At 36.4% G+C, this 25,016-nt stretch overlaps 1 protein-coding gene across 1 annotated transcript in view; it reads right to left on the bottom strand.

Moving 5' to 3' along the window:
• USH2A (usherin) overlaps positions 1-25,016 on the bottom strand; it is an 801,829-nt gene that overhangs the window by 254,423 nt on the left and 522,390 nt on the right. Inside the window, exons 42-44 of the mRNA XM_055233796.2 lie at positions 14,324-14,952; positions 4,398-4,732; positions 3,395-3,517 (exon numbers count right to left, since the gene is read on the bottom strand). Of these exons, the coding sequence (XP_055089771.1) occupies positions 3,395-3,517; positions 4,398-4,732; positions 14,324-14,952 (1,087 nt within the window). The remainder of the gene's footprint in view (positions 1-3,394; positions 3,518-4,397; positions 4,733-14,323; positions 14,953-25,016) is intronic.

Raw genomic sequence — 25,016 nt, forward strand, 5'->3', positions numbered from 1 at the left:
ACTTTTTATATCAGGAGAAGTGCCATTTAAAAGCTGATTCTAAATGTAACTATGGTGATATTCAAGTCAAGATGGTAAGAAACACTTCAGTGCTCCTTTTATTTATGCAGACGTTAAGAAGGAAATCGGGATGGTGGAATCTGGGGAGAATAGGAAATTACATAATCCTCCCAAAGATATTAGAATTCAATTAAAAACCCAATAAAACATACCTGCCAAACAAATAAATCAGCAAAACAAATATAGGCAAAGGAAGGGCCATGAAGGAACTGTAACACAGGTGTGAACCAACACATGATGAACACTCAGCTTCGTCCCCCTCTGCAATTTGAGAGACCACTAGCTGACCAGCAGGAGGAACAAGGAGCCCCAGATGTTGCCAAGGTGGCCAGTGGCACCATCTGATCAAACAAAATCACTTCCTTTAAATAGAAAAATATCACGCCCACCAGGGGATCAAGTTGTGGTTTTCTCTCATATTTGTGAGACATTCCCCCTTGGGCTAAAGGCACTCCTAGCTTTTTATGGACTTACAAAGGGTAGAGGGCTAGAAAAAGATATTCTCATAAAGACTCACACCATTTACACTGAATGTTAAGAAGAAATGTTTTTTTTTTTTCTATAGGCTTTATGTAAGTTGTAGCTGTTATTTTAATAAATAAAAAAAAATCTTTGCAAGTACTACCAGAAAAAAATGACATTTGGCATTATGAAACTAGTCAAAATATCCCTTCAACACAATTTTGTTATCTGCACACTTCCCTTCCGGAAGCAGCTGTCATGGGTGTGTTTATGTCAATTCATGTTTCAATTTAAGTTGTGGAAATTCACTTTATTTTTTTCCTGAAATCTTAGATTTGAACTTCTGGTTAAGAATCCTTAGAGGAATCACTAAAAATTCATAACTAACTTCATGGCCTTGGTCCTAATTATTTAATAAGTTTTCATTTCTTGTGTAAATAAACAAAATTAACTTTTGGAGACTTATTCTTTGTTTTTGCTGAGTAGCTCATGGCTAAAATTCAGATTCAGTAATGTTAAACAGTCAAGTTCTATTTATTTTTTGAAATAGTTATATTTAAGCACTTAAGAGTTCATAGATCACAGGGAGCTACTATTTGAAATGACTTCTTTAGGCAGAATTGGTGACTTTGTAGATAACTCTGAGAACAGCAATATATATATATATATATATATATATATATATATATATATATATATATCCCACTCTCTATGGAGGGGGCGGGGGGAAAGTTTCCTCCACTAGACTGTGAATTCTTTGAGGGCAAGGGCTAAGATGTATTTATCTTTTGTTCCTTATCACAGTGCCTCAGCACACAGTAAGCAAAAATAAGCAAAATAAATGAATTTATTCTACAGAAGTGATAATCATATAGGGATGCCAAATTAAGTAAATAATGAATTAAAAGTAGTTGAGAATAGTATAATGAACATGATAATTTAGGATAAGCAACATGGATCTGCTAGTAATTGACCAGTCTTCACCTATAAAAGTGGCAGTTTCATATAGTTCATTCTGTTGCTTGATCAGATTTATGAGATGCCTCTCTCGGAGAATCTTACAAGAACTAGGATGTTTTCCCACCACAACTTTATAAGAGGACAGGAGAATTTTCCTTAGTTTTGCCATTCCCAAGAGGGAAGAACGCTACAGCTAATATTCCTAAGGTGCAGAGAAGTGAAATAATTCTTGATTGAGCTAAAATATTTTTAAGTATTCAGGTGTAGGGCACTATGTGCTGCTATGTGCCAGACGCCATGCTAGGAACTGAAGACAGAGTCACGAAGACTGCACTCCTGCCTTATGGTAGATCTGATAATAAAACGTGGTGTTCAGACAAGCAGTCAGGCCGGTACACTACAATGACAATAGTGATATGTTAGGGGATGTCCTATGGAAATATTACAGAGGAGCTGAATCAGACCAGCAAGAGTTTTGGCAGGAAAGGCCTCCTATGGGAAGAAACCTCTAGGCTAAGACATGGCTAAGATGATCTAGTCAGGCAACAGGAAAAGGCAACTATGGGGAAAAGCTGAAGGAGGAAGTGTTGTTATGTTGGAGGTACTGAATGCAATGCAAATGTGGCTGGAATGCAGAGGCCTCGGTAAGAAAGGGCTGGGAGACAAGGCTAGAGGGGTAAACAGGGTTCAAACTACAGCTACCCAGTGGCGGGTCTAGAAAAATAATATACACCATGGAATACTATGCAGCCATAAAAAATGATGAGTATATGTCCTTTGTAGGGACATGGATGAAACTGGAAAACATCATTCTCAGTAAACTATCGCAAGGACAAAAAACCAAACACCGCATGTTCTCACTCATAGGTGGGAATTGAACAATGAGAACTCATGGACACAGGAAGGGGAACATCACACTCCGGGGACTGTTGTGGGGTTGGGGGAGGGGGGAGGGACAGCATTAGGAGATATACCTAATGCTAAATGACGAGTTAATGGGTGCAGGAAATCAACATGGCACTTGGATACATATGTAACAAACCTGCACATTGTGCACATGTACCCTAAAACCTAAAGTATAATAAAAAAAAAAGAAAAAAAAAAAAAGAAAAATAATGACCCAGATAGAAAAGTTACTGAAACACAGGCTTGAGGAGTTTTCATAAAATAACATTCATGTTTTTCGAAATGTAATCACATTGCTTGAACTCATGAAGATTTCGAAGTCATTTAATTCTATAAAATCACCTCATTTTATGGACAACAAAAACGAAGCCCAGAGAAGTTAAGTGATTTTTAAGTAGTGAAGCTTTGTGGCCTAAAGTCACAAAGCTAGTTCTCTAGCACAGGATAAAGCAGAGGCAGATCTCCTAAGTCTCCCACGTAGCACCCTTTTCTAACATCACCTATTAGCCCTTACTGAATGTCTTTGAACTCTACATTGAATTCTTTCAAGTCCCAATCCTGTTCACTAAATTTTTTTTTTGTGGACTGAATCAACATCTTACAATCAATTATAAGTCATTATAATTCATTTACAAGTCATTTCTAGAAATAGCAAGCATTCTACAAGTGCCCAGGAATTTTCCCCATTTTGTATGTGTTCAATATTTCCAAATTCTTCCATTACATTTTATGTCTAGATAGAGCTGTGACAAAGGCAATAGGTTAAGGCTTGAACATCTACAAGTTTAACTTCAAAAGGCTTATTTTAAGCATGCAGTTAAGATGGAAAACATTAAACATGCTGACTGTTACAGTTGGATGATTAATGCCACAGATAATAACCAAACATGTTTTATTGCATAACTGATAACATGCTCACACAATGAAGACACTAAAATACTTTGAACTATTCAACATGCCCAGAACTAAATGCCAGCATTTGTTTTTATAGTTTTTGTAATCTCACCTGCTAAGACCCTTATCTTCATAAAACCACTGAGTTCCTGAATAAATATTGTGCCACCGATTTAAATCTTCTGGGGGATTTGATGCAAGTGGTTGCTGGATTTTACGTCTCAGAAGCTCATATCTAAAGCAAAAGACAAGCAGGAACATCAGGATTATCTCAATTAATATTGAGATTACCAAAACTCAGGCTGTTTTGTGGCATGTGCGTGTGATATATGTGTGGAAGCATAAAGAGTAACATCTTAAGTTTACAGTTATGTGGTTTTGTTTCAGATGAACATTTTTTTCTGGATCAAATTCCATATATTTAATATTTTGAAGAATCAGTTACATTCACATTTTACTATTATCTCCCAGAATGATAGCATTTTAGATTTCTTCTAAGTTAGTTTGCCAAATCTTTACTGCCAGTTTCACACAAAGTAGAAATACACAAAGCTTATCAAGTTAATGGTTTCCTATGACTATCAATACTTTATAAACAATGATAATATTATCAACTTTGTATTCTTGGCCAAGTATCAAGTTTGGGTTGTTGCAAAACCATTTCTGAATCACAGCTCTTTTCTTTCATCTTATCTGGATCCCTGACCACACTCCTCACAAGTTTCCATATGCTAACAACATGCCAAAGAATTACTGTGTTAGCCTTAGAATTCTGAGGTACATTTATGCAAATGTATCATATAGAACATACATCAGGTTTGCCTAACATATAATAAAAGCATATGTTGAAAATGAAGTGATGGATTATGTAGCAAATCCTTAGAGAATAGTGATTGTGGTTTCAAGGGTTTTTAGTTCTTCAAATTGATAAACTTTGATGTTTCCATAATAAGTTGAAGTGTACAGTATGATAGTGTATGAAAGTTATGAGTCGGGGGATATTCAATGCCAAATCAGTTCTATGTTCATATAGGAATAAAAGCCTCCTTCATTTCCCTACTTCTCAGAGAGATAAGGACTATAGCAAAATAAAAATCATAGTCACCTTCTCTTACCTCAAATTAGGTCCATTTGGCTTGGATGGTGGTTGCCAAGAAATCACAACATATGATTCACTTAGTGGAATCACAGACAATGGGCCAACATTCTGAGGTACGGTGGGGTGAGTGGTAACATAGGTAGGTAAACTCTCTGTGCACCCTCCAAGGTACCCATTACCCCCTGAGCAAGCAACAATGGTGACAGAATAATTAGTGAAAGGAATCAGATGAGTAACTTTCTGACTTAACACTGCAGAAGTCACATTGGTTATAGTGATGTGAGGGTCAGGCATGCGAATCTCATAGCTAAGTATGTCTCCATTCTGGATGAGCGGGGGTTTCCAAGTGACCTGAAATGAAAGATAAACTTAGAATCAGTGTGACGATATGGGAATAGAGCAATTGAAGTTCACGAGGCCTAGAATTTTGCTCTTGTTTTCAGTTAAGTCATTTTCTAAATGGCTACATTCTCCTGAGTCCTTTGGATTAGACAGTAGTGAAGGGGTTGAGATCAATTAGCAGTACTCCAGGAGCTAAATGAAATGCTGTTTCCTGGGTTTGGCTTTCAGTCTTGCCACTTTCTACCACTGTCAGACTGATACACACCTTAGTGATTCATTGCCACTGTGAGTGTTCTGAAGGACACAGAGCAGACACATGGAGAAAATTCACACATCCACATGCTTCAATAGGGTTGCATAGGATTTGATAGTTTTCATGTTTATAACTCAATTAAATGAAACATCAGAACTCATTTCTTTGCACTGTTAGTGTGCCTGCCAAATAAGTCACTTTTTCTTGGAGGAAGGGAAAGAGAAATCATTATTCATAATTTCTGAAGATGCAAAATTGAGTTCCTGGATCTTATTTATATATAACTTAGCAATTAAAGCATTAACAGCACATCCTCTTCTCAGGGATAAGAAAGGTATAGAAAGCTTTTAAAAAGGGAAGCCAAAGATGTTTGTGCTTAGCTAACATGTGGACTTGAGCATCAGAAGAAAGAACAACATTTTGTAATAGAATTCTAGAATGTCTGAAGTTTATTTTCTTTTCTGGCTAAACTGTACAGGAGCATAGTGGTAACACACTCGTGTTCTTATGGGGAAAGAGATCCTAAAAATGTGGAGGCCATGACAAAAATCATTTATTTACATGTTATCCTGTTTCATCTCTTTTATTGGTACCTTCTAGTGTTCCTTATATAAATGCCAGGATATATATCTCACGTCCCAACCTGTAAGCTTCCTCATAGCAGGGATAAATTGTACATTCACTTAGTACCATGTGCACAGAGGTGGAGTTCAGTTAGTAATTATAGTCATGTTTTGTTAGATTATATTTTTTTCCCTAGCATACAGTTATTTTGAAACTTTAAGAGACAGGTTTCTACAAGATGAAATATTTATATGTACATTTGTACCTCTATGTAAACCAAAGAGGAGCAATATAGAAATTAAAATGGAGAAGGACCGACCATAATTTTCTATCTTAAATCAAGGGGAAAAGGCTTCCTCCAGGAAGACTATGACCTGAGATTTTTTAAAGAGTCTTCTTACTAATAATTGGTGACAAAAAGGGCTCTCACCACATGTTAGTTGGACAATTGCTTGATGATTACTTTGGTAATTTATAATTAACAATGGGCCATTATCTACCAAATTATACTACAGGGGATGAAATCATTGTTAATCTTAAAAAAACTTTTTGGAGAGTTCTAAGAAGAGAGGCTGGGATAAAGAGAAGTTTTAGATGTGTTCCTTATAAACATAGAGGATTTGCCTGGGTGTGGAGAATAGTTTTAAAAACACCCTACAACAAGCAAAGGTTGTAGAACAGACATAGGACTCTACTTGTTTTGGAGGTGCAATGCTGTCTGTGGACCTGAAAAATGAGTCAAGGTCAAACTCAGAGAGCTTCCTGGTATTTGTAACAGAAATGAAAAAAAGAAGAGCTATCACAGCTCAATTCAACCTGACTAATCTGAAGAATACGGCTTTCTTGCCTCTTAGACCAGAATACTTTGAGAGTTCAAGTCAGAGCTTGGCAACACTTTAAACAATTAATACTTAGTCCTTGCCCATGCCTATGTCCTGCATGGTATTGCCTCGGTTTTCTTCTAGGGTTTTTATGGTTATAGGTCTAACATTTAAGTCTTTAATCCATCTTGAATTAATTTTTGTATAAGGTGTAAAAATACCAAAAATCACCTGGGTGTGGTAGCAGGTGCCTGTAATCCCAGCTACCTGGGAGGCTGAGGCAGGAGAATTGCTTGAACCAGGGAGGCGGAGGCTGTACTGAGCAGAGATTGCACCATTGAACTCCAGCCTGCGCAACAAGAGTGAAACTCCATCTCAATCAATCAATCAATCAATCCATGTGTCCGAGTTTTTTTTTTTTTTTAAGACAGCGTCTCACTCTGTCACCCAGCCTGGAGTGCAGCAGTGTGATTTCAGCCCACTGCAACCTCTGCCTCCTGGGTTAGAGCGATTCTCCTGCTTCAGCCCCCTGAGTGGCTGGGAGTACAAGCATGTGCTACCACGCCCGGCTAATTTTTGTAGTTTTAGTAGAGAGGGGTTTTGCCATGTTGGCCAGGCTGGTCTCGAACTCCTGACCTCAGGTGATCCACCTGCCTTGGCCTCCCAAAGTACTGGGATTACAGGCGTGAGCCACCACACCCGGCCCATGTCCAAGAATTTTAAGGAGCCAGTTAACTAAATATTGTATTCTATTCTTTTCTATGCTTAAGACCACATTTATTATTGTATGTGTGGTGAAAATATATGAGATTAAAACTTTCAGTTTGTTTAATTTCCTATGACCTTTTGTATTCCATTGTACATAAGAAAGATTATGAAATATTGTTGCATCCCTAAAAATTCTGACAAAAGAAAGAACATGTTATTGGCCTGAATAAGCAAGAAATGTGATCTCTAAAACAATATTACATTAAACTTTTAAATAGAATTATAGTTTTGCACTGGAAATAAAATGTTTACTTCAGAGATGGCTTTCCTATCATAATGACTTCTTTTATTTGAGTGGTTAATGATTTAGATTTCCATTTTTTCTGTTTATTATAAGTCTTCAGAAAACAGGACAGCTAAATTGCTGGTTAAATGTTTAAGGAACGATTGACTTTTAGCAGCTCTTTCACATCCCTGAAAAGTCTCTCTAAAAAAATCATGGCACCTTCAAAGTTCCCCATTTTAAGCAGAAACTTAGACATGCAGGTTAGTTGACCGGCTTCAGGCTTGAAAAGAGTAACACACAAAAGCATAGTAAGCAACTTCCTCACTTCTTTAACTCTATCAAACTATTTTTAAGAACTTTATGAATAAGAGCATTTATGAAGATTGATATACGGGATAAGAATGGACTAAGAGATGATAAGTGTCTCAAAGCTGTGAGGCTTTAGGCAAAACATTTGACATCTCCAGGTCTTGGAACCCTCATGTCTAACGTGAAGAGACAATCCTTGCCATCATGTGTAGACATAAGATTGCGTAATTCTAAGAGTATTTTGTCAATAGAAGATAAAAATGTACCATAAAGAAAGATCATGTGGAAATATGTGACTCTGTACAGTGTAGCAATTCCTCTTATGATGGACTGCCCTGAAAAATTCATACATCTTATAGATGTGCAATAAATATTTGTTGAAATAAAAATAAAGTTGTCTTTCAAAATGTCTTCCTTTCCTTTAAAAATATTGATCTTAATTTTTAATTTCAAATATTCTATTTGCATTTTTTCAATCAGACAGAGAAAGAATACAAATATATAAATACAAGAAACATTAATTGTGGCTCTGTTTTATTTCACTCAGGTGAAAAGGTAACAGTCTGAAGTTTATTCTTCCATACTTTTTGTGTGCTCATACAAGCAAAGCAAATATACATATCCTAGGTCTCTCTCTCTTTCTCTTTTATTTTTTAAAAACTTTTCACAGAAAAAAAGTTCTCTACCCCTTACGCTACAACTTGCTTTTCAGACTTAATTGATTATGGACACACCCTATTATTTTTTATGGTTGCATAATATTCCTTTTATGGTTGAAAACAAATTATTTGTTAATCCTACTGACATTATTTTATGCTAAAAATAATATTTGAAAATGTATGCAATATGTGCTCTTGTGTTTCATATTGGAAAGATTACCAAGGATTGCCATGCCAAAAGGAAATGCATATTTAATTTCAATAATTATTGATATACTACTTGCTTAAAAAGTTGGGGAAATTCACTTTATCACAAACAATGAAATTATCCATGATCTGTGCCTCCACAAACTCTTGAAATTACTGATACTAGTTTTTGCTAATATTACTTGTTTCTTTAATTAATTTTCATTCCCTTGACTTTATGTGAAGTATGAATGAAAAATTAATTGTGGTTTTTGTCATTATTTTTAATGGTAAAAACCATAATTACTTTTGCACCAACCTAATATATCCTCTTACCTAAATTATTTTCTATTAAAGTACCTTGTATTATAAATTATTAGAAGGTCTATGTATATTAAGGTGAAATTGATTTGTCTGTAGTATGTGTTACAGATGTACTTTCCCAATCTATCTTTTGAATGTTAACTTTTTTTGGTGAGGGGGGCAGTTTATGCCTTAGAAAATCAATCAGATTATTTCTAGCTATCTTTTTTTTTTAAGCTACTGAGTTTCTTTTTTTCTTTAGAAAGTGCTCCCCTACATTTAGATTACATGAAATTCTCCTTTTTTTCCTAAGATTTTTACTTTTTAACATTAACTTTTGTTTTTGTTTTTTTGTTTTTTTTTGAGACAGAGTCTCGCTCTTTCGCCCAGGCCAGAGTGCAGTGGTGCTATCTCAGTTCACTGCAAGCTCCGCCTCCTGGGTTCACGCCATTCTCCTGCCTCAGCCTCCCGAGTAGCTGGGACTACAGGTGCCTGCCACCACGCCTGGCTACTTTTTTGTGTTTTTAGTAGAGACGGGGTTTCACCATGTTAGCCAGGATGTTTTCAATCTCCTGACCTCGTGATCTGCCTGCCTCTGCCTCCCAAAGTGCTGGGATTACAGGCGTGAGCCACAGCGCCTGGCCTAACATTTTTTAGTTTATGGGAATTTATTTATAATATGATATGATAAAGGGATCTGTTTTTTCCTTATACATTGATAGTTGGTCAGACTGGTATCATTTTTAAAGCAAACCATTCTTTACCAATGAAATAAAATGCAGCTTCTACCTACAATAAGTCATTTCAACAAACACTCGTATCTATACCTAAACTCTCTAGTTGGTTCCAATGACCAGTTGTCTTTTTTTATGCCAATACCATATTATTATAATTCAATGGCTTTAGAGTAAGTTTACATACTACAGAAAGTACCACCTCACTATTCTTCCACAATTTTCTATAATATTTTCAATCATTTAGTCTTCTATTTATACTTTAAAATCATTTTATCTAGCTTCATCCATGAAGCCATCATTCTCAGTAAACTAACACAGGAACAGAAAACCAAACACCGTATGTTCCAAACACCGCATGTTCCCACTCATAAGTGGGAATTGAACAATGAGAACACATGCACACAGGGAGGGGAACATCACACACTGGGGCCTGTCAAGGGGTGGAGGGTAAGGGGAGGCAGAGCATTAGGACAAATAACTAATGCATGCAGGGCTTAAAACCTAGATGAGGGGTTGATAGGTGCAGCAAACCACCATGGCACATGTATACCTATGTAACAAACCTGCACGTTCTGTACATGTATCCCAGAATTTAAAGTAAAATAAAAAATAAATCATTTTATCCAGTTTGAAATAAACAAAAAACATTGGCATTCTGATTTGAATGATGTTCAGTTTATATGTTGACTTTGGAAGGATTGTCTTGTTACGGAATTAAGTCCTTCCATCCAGGAAGATTGCACTTTTTTTCCATTTGTTGCAGTGTAAAGAAGTAGAGAAGAGCATAGGCTCTAGAACCCTGGTGCCTGGGTGTGAAGTCCACTCTTACTCCTTATGTAATCTTATGCAGATTACTTAATCCCTCATTCTCAGTTTTCCTGTCTGTAAAATGGGAACAACAATAGCATCTATCTGACACGGTTGTAGTAAGAATTAAATGAAAGCAATTTCTAGAACATAACGTGAACTCAATGAATATATTTTCATTATTATTTTATTTCCTTCGGTAAATTTTTATACTTTTTGTCTGTGGTTTTAGTAGACATCAAACATTGGCCCATCTTTAAAAGTCAATGAGGATAATGATCAAGACTCAACTTCTTTTACTTTGCTTTATTATCAAACCCATAAATGAGTGACCCTAAGTGTACATAGCAGAGGGAAGGAAGCTACACATGTTTGTGGTCTGGGTGACACTGTTCTTTGTGGCGCACCTGCCAAGGCTGGTGGCTTCAGCTGTCTGAGCTGAGTGAGGACCCTACTGTATAAGAGGAGCTGACAGCTGCAGGATTACTCTATTTTATTCCGCTTTACCTGTGAAAAAGTGGACAGGGGCATCAGGGTTTAGAGGCTCATGATGTTATCATAAAAGAAGTTTTTTTTTTTTGTTTTTTTGCTGCATCATAGTCATGCAACTTAGTTATTTATACATATTATTTCTTGTCAATCTTCAATTCAAGGCTTCAGTGCAGCAGTTTATACATTGACTTTATCCCATTTAAGTACCTTCTTCCTAATCTGATTTTACTTTGACTTTTTGTTAGAAATGACTTCTTAATTGTATGCCTTTTTTTCTGCATCTATTGATCAAAAAAAAAAAAAACCATATGGGCTTTCTACTTTAATTGTTTGATGTAAGAAGTATGTTGATAGATTTTTTGATGTTGAACCATCCTTACATTTTTAAAATGAAATCAATTTGTCCTTGTATATCATTCTTTTAATATACTGCTTAATTCAATTTGGTAATCTTTTATTTAGAAATTTTGAATCTATATTCATAAATGAAATTAGTCTATAGTTTCATTGAACTGTTTTAGGTCTTGGTAGAGCATTTTTGCCAACCTTATAAAATGAAATAAATTTTCTTAGGTGATTAAATATTAAATAAAAGTGCATGTCTTTCACTTTTTCAGGTGACACAACTCTTTGACATTATATATTTATTTTTCTTGTAATCAAATAAGATTTTAAGCATATTATTTCATCTATGCTGCTGTGCTCTCCAATTATTCTCAAGGCTCATATTTATGCGAAGTCACATCACCTCTTTTAGTACTTACTAATAATATGTTACACTGCATTTATTTTCTAGTTGGCCTAAGTATGTGTTGTCTCTCTTGCTTTCACTATTGGACTGTAAGTCTTACAGGTGGCATTGTATGGAGGAAAAAACCACATTGCACAAAATGAGTAACACTAAGTTGAAATAGCAACTCTGCTCCTTGCATTATCCCCTACCCTATCAGCTGGTATTCCATATTTCTCTACACTCAATTTGTTCTTCTCCCCCAGGTCCTTATTACTTCCAGGTATATTACACAGTTATTTGTTTGCATTCTGTCTAAAATGTAATCGCCATGAGCCTAGGGACTTCATCTTGATCTCTTCTGTGTCCCCACTGCCTAAAAGAGGCACTTACAAAGATGTTCACTCATGTACTGATGTTCCGTAAATGTCAATAGAACTGAAAGTATTATTGTTACTGCTGTTAATATTACTGACAATTCCTTCATCCATCTTAATACCTGGAACAACCCTCTATGACAAATAGTTGAATTAACTTCTTAACCAATGCATTAATGACTATCCTTCCATTATTTCATATAAAATATTTTCTATTTGCAATTTGGACTTTTAAATCTCATATTTTACAAAGAGAAGTCATTGTTTAGCTATCATATACCTCTGTTTACCAGCTAAGCTATATCACGAGAACGTCTACTTTGGTAAAGTCTTAAGATAGTTCTGAACATGTGAGCCAATAATACTGAAGGACAGATATGTTATCTTAATACTCTTTAAATAGTATATAGCATTAAATACTAGACTCAGTTGAATATTCCTGCTGATTCTCCTTATTGATAACTTTTTATTTCCTAGTTATGAGAATAAAAAGTGTGAATTTTTAGAACATTACTAGTGTATAATGTCCATATATTTCAGACACCTTCTTACAGACATTTAGATTCCTGACTTGGAGTTACCAATGCCTTGTGGCCTCAGGTGAGTGCCTAGCCACGCTAATCTAAATTTCTCTAGCTAGCTGACAAGCCATGTATATTGTTTAATTCGTGGGTGATATTACAAAATCAAAAGAGGGTAAAAATGTGAAGAAAAAGCCAGGCAACCTGATACTTTTAATTATTGTTTATATATGCTGAATCAAGTAGAATTGTGCACCGAGTTCCTCTTCTGAAAATACTTTTTTTTTTTTTTTTTGAGACGGAGTCTCGCTCTGTCGCCCAGGCTGGAGTGTGGTGGCACAATCTCGGCTCACTGCAAGCTCCACCTCCCAGATTCACGCCATTCTCCTGCCTCAGCCTCCCGAGTAGCTGGGACTACAGGCGCCCGCCACCACGCCTGGCTAATTTTTTTTGTATTTTTAGTACAGACGGGGTTTCACAGTGTTGGCCTGGATGGTCTCGATCTCCCGACCTCGTGATCTGCCTGCCTCGGCTTCCCAAAGTGCTGGGATTACAGGCGTGAGCCACCACGCCCGGCCTGAAAATACTTACTCTTTTTCAGATCGGCCACAATCAGTAATGCCTAGTTATAAAATTTTTATTCGAAATAATCCAGAACAATGTCCATTATGTAGTGCTGCCTTTGTAAAGAGACTGTGTTTGCTTCGCTGCATCATAGTGATTGGTACTGCTACCAAAGTTTTACAAAATTATCCCAAGATTGAAAAAAAGTCATTTCTGGAATGATTATTAACTCTATGCTTGGGTTTTGTTTTTGGCTTTGTTTTTATTTTGAATCAAGAGCAATTCTTTACATTGCTCAGTTCATACAATAAACATTGTATATCGTGTACTTAAAATTAATTTTCCATTAGTGTTTAATTAATGGAATTCTATACACATATTTATATCAAAAATGTGTGTTGCTTTGACCAGATTCATATTAAAACTAACAAAGACTTTTAAAAATAGCTTTTAATTTGTAGGTTAAATTAAATTTCTCCAACAATTTACACTGTTTAGCATCACCTAGTGTTTGCTTTTGGTGGGGGAGAGAGAACACACAACATAGATCCAAGTAATAATTTCAGCAGATGAACTTTGCTGTTATGCAAATGTCCTTTGTTTTGTGCTCCGGTGAGCAAGCTACTGTACCAATGCTTTTGGCAGTAGTACAAGACTGAATCCATGGAAGCATGTGTGTATTTACACAAAAGAGGCTTCTAAGCTACAAAACTCCCTCCTGTTTGGTTACACTAATTTCCCTTGAATGAAGTTTGTATGCCAGCCAAAACAATGGTAGTTATCCTGTCCTCTAGAGTTCATTCCCAATAGAATGAGGTGAATAATTGAACACTTTCTGGATAGCCCGTTAATATGCTATTTTTATTTCTTTCCCCATTACTTTGATTCTTTGATTATTAAAAAATGCCAGACTATTGGTAATGGAAAATTTTGTTAATATGCTAATTCATTCCTCCGTATTTTCCCATCTCTTCTCATTTTCTGACCTATTTAAATCTGACGTGGTGGTTAAGCTAAGCATCCCATTGTGGCATTCAAAGTATTTCAGGTGTGCGAGGCAAATGGCAGCATCTCAACAATATAATTAAGGGGATACAGGGAGACATGAAAAACTGACATCGAATTTAAGATAGTTTGGGCCAAAGGCCAAAACCCAGTTTCTCCAGTGAATGCCTAAAACAACAAATGCGTTTGTTCAGTCAGTAGATGGCTCTGTTCAACACAGAGTCAATCTGGGGTACATTCCTAAGTCTGCAAAGGAGAGAGAATAGTCAGTATCTTACCTGAGCTGCATCGGGTTCCAGCACCGTCACCACAGGCGGCTGCAGCCCAGCAGGTCGTGAGGGTCTTGTGGTAACTTCTACCCAAGCACTGCTGTTTGTGCCTCCATGAAGAGTGCTCATCAGTACCCGATATTCGTATTTTGTCCATGGGCTAAGAGAAGAAGTCTTGTCAATAAACCTCATGGAATGACTCCTTGGGAGAGTCACCAGAGTAGTAACTTCTTCCTTTCCTTTGACTCTTCTCTCAATTGTGAAATTCTCCACCAAGCCATTGGGGTGGGTAGGGGGTTGCCAAGATATAATCACAGATGTTGGAGTATCAGAGAACAGCTCTGGACCTGGGATCCCTTCCGGTGCCCCTGGGAGTGTCCATACAGTCTGGGACTCTGGCGAAAGGGAACATCCTTTTGAAGTGCAGGCTTCTACCTGAAACTTATAGGCAGTATATGGGTGTAAATGCATCACTGTGCAATTAGTGACATTTCCAGGAGTTCTCAAGTATAGACGGCCATGTAGATAAACGTTATAATGGGTAATAACCCCATTGGATTTTCTAGGATGCTTCCAGGTGACCAACATCATTCTTGACTTCACATCCAGAAGAATCGGAGGAACTACAGGTTCAGGTTCTGTAAAGGAAAACAAATCCAGAAAGTGATTCCTCTTGGAAATGTCCCACGTCTCCTCAAAGCTAAAATGAGTGATAGCTCTGCTACAAGGACATGAAAATGAACACTTGGTAAAGGCCAATAAGTAAATAAATAAGTGCCATAAAGACAAGGACTGTGATTGCTTTGCTCATAAATTTTGCATGTGAAATACTTGTTGAATATTATGAAACTAAAATTGTCATTTTCCTAAGATGACTATCAAAATCATGTCTTTTTATTCAAGCCAATGGTTAAAAAATGAGGATTTAAAAAAATAAATGTAATAAACATACAAGAGGGCAGTTGTTACTAAAGTTCTAGCTTCCACTACATTTTTTTCTAGAGCCCCAGTAACTAATTATAATCAATAACACTATCATAACAAACTTGCATATTTTACAGCCCAGTAAAATCCTTCAGCATCTCTCATTATATATTCTATATTATACTTGGTTCTGTTTATCATTCTAATCCATGTTTTGCAATTTATCTACTCCCTGTTAATATTATAGGTGATTTTTTACTGTGGCTGTGACAGAAGCTGCCGATTTAGCTCTTTCACCTACTGATAAATAAACAATGCACAGATCTGACCTTTAGGTTAACAGGTTTTATGCTTGCTCCACTCAGCACTCTAACTGATTCAATTATCATAAAGGTTCAGGAGGCTCCATGAATACTGAAAAAGGCCCACCATATGCCTGCATAGGTGTTGTGGAACAGCAAATATTCTGCAGCCCTCCAGAGAAATTCCTTAATTGTAAATAATTTCACCATGCGACACAATCAAGTCACCTTGAATGCAAACCCCTCAGCCTGCAGAGGCAAAGTGTTATTTAAGCTTTACTGGGCTGCGTTAAATTCTGCAATTTGAAGGGCTGTTAAGTTTTTCAATTGAAATTTCATTTAAAATGCAGGTGCTTTTTATTATATTGAGGCTTTACTGCTCTCTAGGTACAAGCAAGAACATGGTGCAATAACACAAATCTGGCTCAATCACTGATCAGTAACAGCTGTAATTCCAGAACATTTAGCATTCTTATAAACCACGGCCTGAAATCTATAAATTGCTAAAACAGATCAAGAAAATACTATATCCCCCTTTTCTGCCCACAGCAATTTTGACATTTATGAGATTTTTTTCTGTGAACATTAGATTTTATTGAAAATCTTTAAAAAAGATATACTTGGATTTAGTAATTGTTTAAAACAGCATTGATTATGTGAGTGTGTGTATGCGATTCAGTGTTTCACCGAAGGCTGAAATATTAAATGCAACCACTGCTTCGCAGGGCCAGTGACTGCAATAATAGTTGGTTATATGGGCATACTTTCACACAACAGGATCCATGTATTTGTCACCAACTGGACTGATGGTAGAATCATAATTACTTTTCGAAGCAAAAGATGTTATAGTGCACTAACTCTGAAATCAAGCTATTTCTGACAATTTGGTAATGTATCCTATTTGAAGAAAAATCCCTAAAAAACCCCTAAAACCAGGAGTCTTGGTATAAATCACATTTTCCGTTTTAGTCTCTTGTTAGCTTTCGTTTTAAAGCTTTCTTAAAACCACTATGCCATTTCTTACTTTTGCTCTCTGGTATAGAGTAGCAGTAGCAATTATTATATCAAAATGGGGATACAGCTCCTTTCTTATTTATACTTGTCATCTAGATTTGGCTATTTCCCAGAGAAAAGCAAGTACGAGTCTTGTAAGATATCAATGTTGTTTTGAAATCTAAAAAAAAAACCCCAAATCCCCTGAGACTGGGTTTCGTAAAATCAATGGTGGAGATTCAAGTCTTTAATGTCTAACCTTATCTCACCCTCTCTTCCCCAAAGAGAGTAATATACACTTAAAAATCAGAATGTTTTTTATTAGGGTTTTCATCTGGGTCTTGCATAATTATTCCTTATATGTGAACTATCAAACTGTGAGCTTCTTCAGGGAAAAGAAACAACAATGATGCAGTTTGTTCTCTGTGATTAGGGGGATAAGGCTTTTATTTCTCCTGAATATGATGATAGTATTATGGGTGAAACATCCATGATAATGAGATGCACTTGCACTTCAAACCCCCACAGTACACAGCCTTTTCTTAAAGATGATCTCTTATCTTGGGAAAGGAGAGATGTTCAATTTCAATTTCACGATTTTTTTCCCCCTTAAAAGCCAGCATACATTTTATTAGCTTCCCGCTCTGGCTGAGTAGATTCGCTGCTCTTGTTGCGGAAGGGTCCTTTAACTTGTGTGATTCTGGAGAGGAAGCTGAAAGCAGCTTAATTAGCTCCTTTGGCTAGGGAAGTGTTAAAACCTGACTCCTGGCATTCTTTCAATTTAGTGCTTTAAAATGATAAGCCAAATCATCTAATTCTATATACAAATCAACTGGCCTGCAACTGCGTGGTTGAAAGGGTCACCACAATTATGTAAAACATGAGTAATAACTATAATTGGGGTAGTTTGCTAATACAATAAAAAGCTCTGAACATGAGAAAAGTTATGCTCACAGCAGTAGCTATCACTTTCTAAAGTAAGAATTCATGGATGAAATGACATGAAAAAGATGGTTATAAAATTTTAATGGAATGATAAAAGGCAAAAGTCAGCCTCTCAGCTGAATTCTTAAAATCCCTATATATCACAATCAGCTCCTTAACTGTAAAATCAATGTGGAGTATAACATGTTGTCAATGCAGCTGTCACTGGAGGGGAGACTGGGAGTATGACAGGCACACAGCTCAGCTGGCCGGTGATGAAAATACAACCTTACAGCACTCTCCGCGGGTGTAATTGTTTAGAGAACTCCCTCCTGGAGCTGGGAACAGGAGCATCCTTTCTGTGCAGATCACAGATTCATATTTCAAACCATTTCATTACAACATTAATAATAGAAAGTAGTTTCATTTTGGCAAATGGAATTATCTTTTATGGGAAACTATTTTGCTCATCAGCTTCAAAAGTTCAGCCCCAGCCTAAAATAGAGGAATAAAATTGTTAACAGAGGAGTCTGCTTATTTAGTTTGATATTCAGGTGTGTATATTGGAAAGGGTGTGTGTGCACACACTTGTTTGTATTTGTATACATGTGTATGAATAGCCAGTTTGAATGACTCACAACTTGAGTGTGTATATAACTTTCAGTGGTTTTGTGAGTCTTCTCCATTTGTTTGCTATGCGAGTTACCCACGACTGATCAATCAGTTTTCTTGTTACGTTCTCATTGTTGCCCTGAAGCCACATTTTACCATTCTAATTAAAGCCTCACTCAGTTTAAAAATTCTTTTTGGTAATATTAACTCCATAAATGAGTATCTCCTAAATTTACCAGTGAATTAAAAATCAAAGTGGCAAATATATGGATGTATAATTATATAAAGCAATATATTGCGTGCTAATCGTTAATGTAGCCTTTGTTATTCACTACTGATATGTTAACAGAAGAATAGAGTAATGGATTCTATCTTGTCTTTAATCATGAATTCTTTTATCGATTTATTATTTATACCCCAACTACTTCCCAAAAGAATTTTTGACAGCTCATAATAAAAGACCCAAATGTAAGAGGAGCAATAAAATAAAGAAATATTATTAATCTTGTGATAATAAAGAGGGTACAACAGTTATTTCTCAAAACAAAAATTAAGAGTGGGCACTGCAGTTTTGCAGAAAAATGAACTTTCAGCCTCTTGACACTGACAAAAAAGGAAATGGGCTGTATAACATAGGTAACATTATTTAATGAAAGAAACCTCTGAAGGCTAAAAGGCTGTTGGAATTGGAAGGACATTATTTGACAGTTTGCAAATAGGAGAACCAATATTCGGGAACTATTTTTCTCTATTTCTCCTGATATCAGGAGAGTATTGTTTAGAAAGGATGTTTCAACCTCTAGAGCTGGGGCACACTGTGAGGTGAATCACAGTAGATGCATCTGTGATAATTTGGTGCAGAAAATAAAATGCATTGATGTGAGAATTCATGAAGTCAGGAAAACATCCTAAAAAACCTAAAGGTCATCACATTCACTCCTTATTTTTGGGCAAAACTTACCTGAATTTTTCCAAATATAGCAAATCAATTCTGTTTACAGGGACATTATCAAAATGAGGCAGATAACAAGATTAAATGGATCTATGTATTGTTTTAGCATTACAGAATGTTCTTTATAGGCAGGTGCTATATAAAATGCTATAGAAAATGATTATGGTAAACATCCATCTTTTTGTTAATAACTAGCAGTTTTTAGATACTTGACTCTAAGAATTTAAGATTTGAGACTTAAAACTAAGCTCATGCCATTAAATATCAACCTGTGGCAATTAGGTTTGAATGATCTCACATAGTCCTCTGAGAGTTTTCAAATATTGACAATTTAACTTTTTCAAAGCTAAAGAACAAAAATAGTTTTCTAAAATAGTGAAAGGTCAGCAGATAGCATTTCTGGATAATGAGAGGATATACTGGTCCTGCTAAAGTGTCTTGCATATAACACACACTCAAAAAAATTTAAGTAGTAATAATAAGGTAGCTATGATAAAATTATTTTTTATTAATTTCTTAAACATAAAAAACTTGATTTTTCATTACTTTCACCTGCAGTCCTCAGCTGTCAGAAACACAGATATTACCAGCACTCTATATTTGGAAGAGGAGTGTGCTTTAACTGCCCAGGGGAGATTCAAGAGCTCAGGTGGGAAATTGAGGCAAGGTGGATAGAATTTTTGATTAATCAATCCCTCCCTTCAAAGGATTCTGTATTGGTCATTTTTGGCTTGAATAAGTTCCTTTTGATCTTACACTATAAAAATAAAATATAAAAATAATCGTAAATATTTGAATTTGTTAATTCTGAAAATTCAGGAATTTGTGGAGAAAATCTATGCAACAGAAAACAAAGTATGTAGTGACAAACATGCGGAACCATTTTGCTCTCAAAATCAGAAGATTATAAATGTTATTTTTGATCATGGGTCTTCTGTTCTATGCAAAATAGATACCTGAATTACTGTTTGAAAGGATAAACATGTCAGCAATCAGAGGTTAGTACTTAAGGCAATTGGAAAAAATATTTGGAATGGAGAACACAAAACAGTTGTGTAGCACTACTGAAACTTGTAGTTCCTCTTTCTTCATTAAATAAAATGTACTCATATAAATATGTTCCACTCTCATTTAAAAAATTCCCATTTTCTTGTGTTGCATAAAATGCTCTTAAGGATGCAAGTGAAATTTTAAATACTAAAATGCCCTAAGCATAAGATGTTTGTCATGCAATATTCCTTTTAAAATTTCAGTAATCTTAAGGGCATATGCGCACTTAAATGATTCGGAAGTCCTACTCTAGAATTATCTTGATCAATTTATCGAATTTTATACTACATGTTTCCTTCCTCTTCTGTTACACAGTCTCAGAGTATTTTACTCTTATTACAGGTTGTGAGAATAAAAACAGGAAAAATGGTTTTGTTTTAGAATTCTTTCTACACATCCCTCCCCTTCACTCTGAATAGCACATGATTTGGGGCTGGCAGAAGCCTCTCTAACTGGAACATTCGTTAACCTAGCCAAGACAGCAGCCAATATTGAATCAGAGGGACAGCCAGCAGCCTGCCTCTGACCAAGGTAAAAAAAAAAAATGAGAATCACTTTTGGGATGTCCCTCTCTTACATTCACCTCTTGTCCGCCCTCTCCTCGCCTCATACTCAGAGGCTGGAACGACCGACAGGACAACCTGAGAGTTCCTCTCCAGGTCTCATATGTCAGTGCTCTCTTACAGCAATTGCTTCCAGCCTTACCCTGAACCAATGGAGATGGTGTAAATTTGAACTTTGATATTAAATTGCACTCAAAATATAACTCATTTCCAATTCCTCTCCTGGTCTTCTCCTCTGGGTAGGCTTTCCTGACCCTCATGTTGCGGGACCATGCCCTTCCTCTGGGCTTGCTCTCATGGACAACTCAGCTCTTTAACTATGGTTTTACTGTGTGTGCTCCTTGCCAGACTGTGGAAATCTCAAGGGAAAAACAGTGTCATATCCATCCTTGCAATTTTCATATCTCTTTCAGTCCCTGGTACGCAGTAGGTATACAGTAAATGTTTGCTTGATTGAGTTTTTGTGGATTTACTTCAGTCAAACTCTGCTTTTAATCAGTACTTTGAGTAAGAATTTTGGGGCACCTACTCTATATCAGACCCTTCGCCAGACACTGGTGATAGAAAGATAGTTGAGACAGATCCCTAGGTCTTGAGACGTTACAATTCAGAAGGGGATATTGATGATTCACTAGTAAACACAAACCAAAATTTTAAGGGAACAACAAGAAGGGAAAACTTCACAGAGGAAGTGACGCTTGAGCTGGGGCTTGATGAATGAGTAGAATTATGTCAGGCAACGAAAGAAGAAGAAGCATGTTCTGTTAGATCTAGATTTCGATTGACCTCACATTGCCTTTCTGTCTTACTCCAGAAGAACCTCTGTTCCTTTGTAAATTACTATGAGTATCTGAAAGATGGGTGAAGGTTGCTGAGGGGAAAAGTAAAGCAGGACCCAGGTAGTAAAATAATTTCCTTCATTGCCCACTCCTCTGTTCACAGTGCAATTATAAATGTGAAAAAATAACAAGATGTAATGCAATGAGCAAATGTAGCATGGCAATGGTACAGTCTTGTGTCACCTTATGACAGAAATACATTCGGAGAGATGCACCATTAGGCGATTTCATCGTTGTACAAACATCCTAGAGTGTTCTTACACAAACCTAGATGGTACAGCCTACTACACACCTAGTTTGTGTGGTATAGCCTGTTGCTCCTAGGCTACAAACCTGTACAGCATGTTACTGTACTGAATACTGTAGGCAGTTGTACCACAATGATAAGTGTGTATCTAAACATAGAAAAGGTACAGTAAAAATATGATACCACAATCTTATGGGTCCACCGCTATATATGTGGTTCATCATCAACTGAAATGTTGTGCAGCGTATAACTGTACTTAAGATATCACTGTGTCATCAAAATAATGAACAAATGAAAAGTTGTCTAAGTAAACCTACAGAATAAACTGTTCGAATTCCACAGGTTTTATGCAGTAGTGCCTCTTAGATTAGTGGTTAAAAATATAAATGTGGAATTTTAAGCTACAAATTTGGGAAATGATCAAACATTTTTAAATATATGACAACTAAATAGTTAAAATCTAGAGTGAATTCAAGTTTGGGTTTTTTTTTTTTGGAGGTAGGGAAGTGATTTTTAGAAAATGATTTCGATTTCATTAGTTGATCTAATTGCTTGTGTATGCCATATATGTTTGTCATTAAAATGACTGCAATTAGATATTCCATATTTCAATCTTCTTTCCTGGGAAACCTTAAGAGAAACAGATTATCTAACTTTTTTGGGCTAGGGAATCCACATTTTTAAGAAAAAGTAGGTTAATTCATAGTTAACACAAGGCAGGATTTCGGTAGGCAAAAGAGTACATCCACATTGAAGCTGAGGTTTGAAAAACTTGCCCTCTCTGCCAACTCTAATTTCTACATGTATGTACTATACAGAAAACAACTGCAAATGTACGAGAGAGAAGGAACAATCATATAATCCGGAGTGATGGTTATCTCTGGTTTCAAGATATCAACATTTTCAGCTGCTAGGCGAGTGCTTTCGTTTTATTAATCACATGCTCCCAAGCCTAACATAATCTTAGGACAGTTTTGCAAGCTGTGGACATGCCAGGTGCTTGGACTGCCAGCAGCACATTTAAAAAATAATGTGTTGTTTGTATTTATCTGGTTGCAAACAGTTAAACACTACACTGACCAAATTGGCTGGAACAAACATCTTCTATTAACACACGTTTAACAGGATTTAAAATATTCATAGGAAATGTGCATTATTATTATTTGGCATCAGCACACTAGATTTTTAAAAATGCATGGAACTGGATATTGGTGGCACAGTGGTGTAAATGACGAATTATTTGAAAAAAAATCTATTAAAATTCTTCACATCCTGTTTCCCTGTCCATGATAACTTCTCTGCACCTACGTATTTGCTTCTCTGGCTGTAGCTCATTGCCTGCCTAGATTTCTCTTTGTGGTTTCACCTGGGTCACAGGCTTGCTGAAAATCACTGTCTTGAAATATCACACTAAAAATATTGCCATTGGTGACCCATTTTGGCACTGGAAGGCTGTGAGGCTATGGCTGATGCAGAAAGGTGCCTGTTGATGATATGGAATTTAAATGTGAGCATGAGGTGACTTCTCTGTTTCATTCTGTAAGATGATATGTGAAATTTCTACATTGAAAATTGCACTTTGGGTTGGGTGCAGTGGCTCACACCTGTAATCCCAGCACTTTGGGAGGCTGAGGCAGGAGGATCACCTGAGGTCAGGAGTTTGAGACCAGCCTGGCCAACATGGTGAAACCTGTCTCTAATAAAAATATTTAAAAAATTAGCCAGGTGTGGTGGTGGGCACCTGTAATCCCAGCTACTTGGGAGGCTGAGGCAGAATTGCTTGAACCCAGGAGACAGAGGTTGCAGTGAGCTGACATGGTGCCACTGCACTCCAGCCTGGGTGATAGAGTGAAATGCTGTCTCAAAAAATGAAGGAAAGAAAGAAAGAGAGAGAGAGAGAGAAAAAGAAAAAGAAAGAAAAGAAGAAAGAAAGAAAGAAAGAAAGAAAGAAGAAAGAAAGAAAGAAAGAAAGAAAGAAAGAAAGAAAGAAAGAAAGAAGGAAAGAAAGAAGGAAAGAAAGAGAAAAAAGAAAGGAAGAGAAAGAAAATTGCACTTTGGTGAGCAGGAGGTGCTGGTCAGGATCAAGTACGAAGTGTGATTCTGGCATGGAGCTGTCAGCATGGGTGGTTTTATAAGCAATGCTTTGTAGCCTTGACAGAAAAACTGCTTGTGCCCAATGCCAATCACTCAGTCATTGTCAACTCAATTGCACATCCTTTCAGAGATGGCATCCATCTCCACTGACATCTAAAATATACAGTACCCTGTCACCATGTCTCAGGTGCACTGCTAACATAACCTGCAGGTACACATGGCCTCCTTCCAGTTCTCTGTTTATGTATACACTGTGAAGTCACATACATAGCAAAGAACTGGAAGGAAGCCATGTGACTTCACAGTGTATACACAAAGCAGAGGAAGGAAGAGTTCATTCATTTTAGGGAACGGATTTAAACAAAAATGATGGTTATGAGTTGATACCTGCTATTTATTCAAGTGTTACTAATTCTTACTCAAGGAAAATGAAGGGTTAATACCATTCACTTTAAACTCAAGCCCTAAATATCAAAACAATGGTAGGGTCTCTGAGTATGAAAATTCTAGTCATGTATATGTATGGTCTATAAGACTTATTTTATAGTAAAAGGAGACCAAAGGTAACTTTGCTCAACAAAGGATGCTATGCTAATTGATATTTTACAATATTTTGGACTTTTGCTTATTTATGTGCTACCTCCCTGCCTATAGATGGCAGGTCACAGCCCTCATTCAATAAAAATTGTGGGGAGATTACCACTGAGGAAGTTTGAGTGTTGCCCTTTCTCTAGGGGAATAAAAAATGCTGTGCCAAAAAAATGCTTTCTTTCTTCTTCCAAGCATTCTATTGAGCCATCACCTCTGCAGTGGGTTGAATAATTATTTTTGGCTAACCTTTATTTAGTGCCATCAAGCATGCTGCTATACATAAGAAGGAGATTACAAATCTATCTTCAGTTGTTTCAAATATTTCTTCAAAAATCTATTTTGAGTGTGAATTCTTCAGTCCATAAATCTGGTGATCATGGTGTCCAGATTCCCCAGAGTGTATGTAATGTTCCTCCTAAAAGGTGGTGAGTTAATGCTTTCTGGACTTTGGGTGCCATTTATTGTACTGTGCTGATAATTTACTAAATGATACCCTTGAGAACAAAAACACTGAGTGTCCCCTTGCAAAGTAGCTAACTTTCTCCCAGGGAGTAATTACGAATTGAAAGAAATGGATTAAGTAATATACATTATTGCTCATAATGGTGGCT

The sequence above is a fragment of the Symphalangus syndactylus genome, chromosome 19 (assembly GCF_028878055.3).
Source record: "Symphalangus syndactylus isolate Jambi chromosome 19, NHGRI_mSymSyn1-v2.1_pri, whole genome shotgun sequence".
In the NCBI taxonomy this organism is placed as follows: Eukaryota; Metazoa; Chordata; class Mammalia; order Primates; family Hylobatidae; genus Symphalangus; species Symphalangus syndactylus.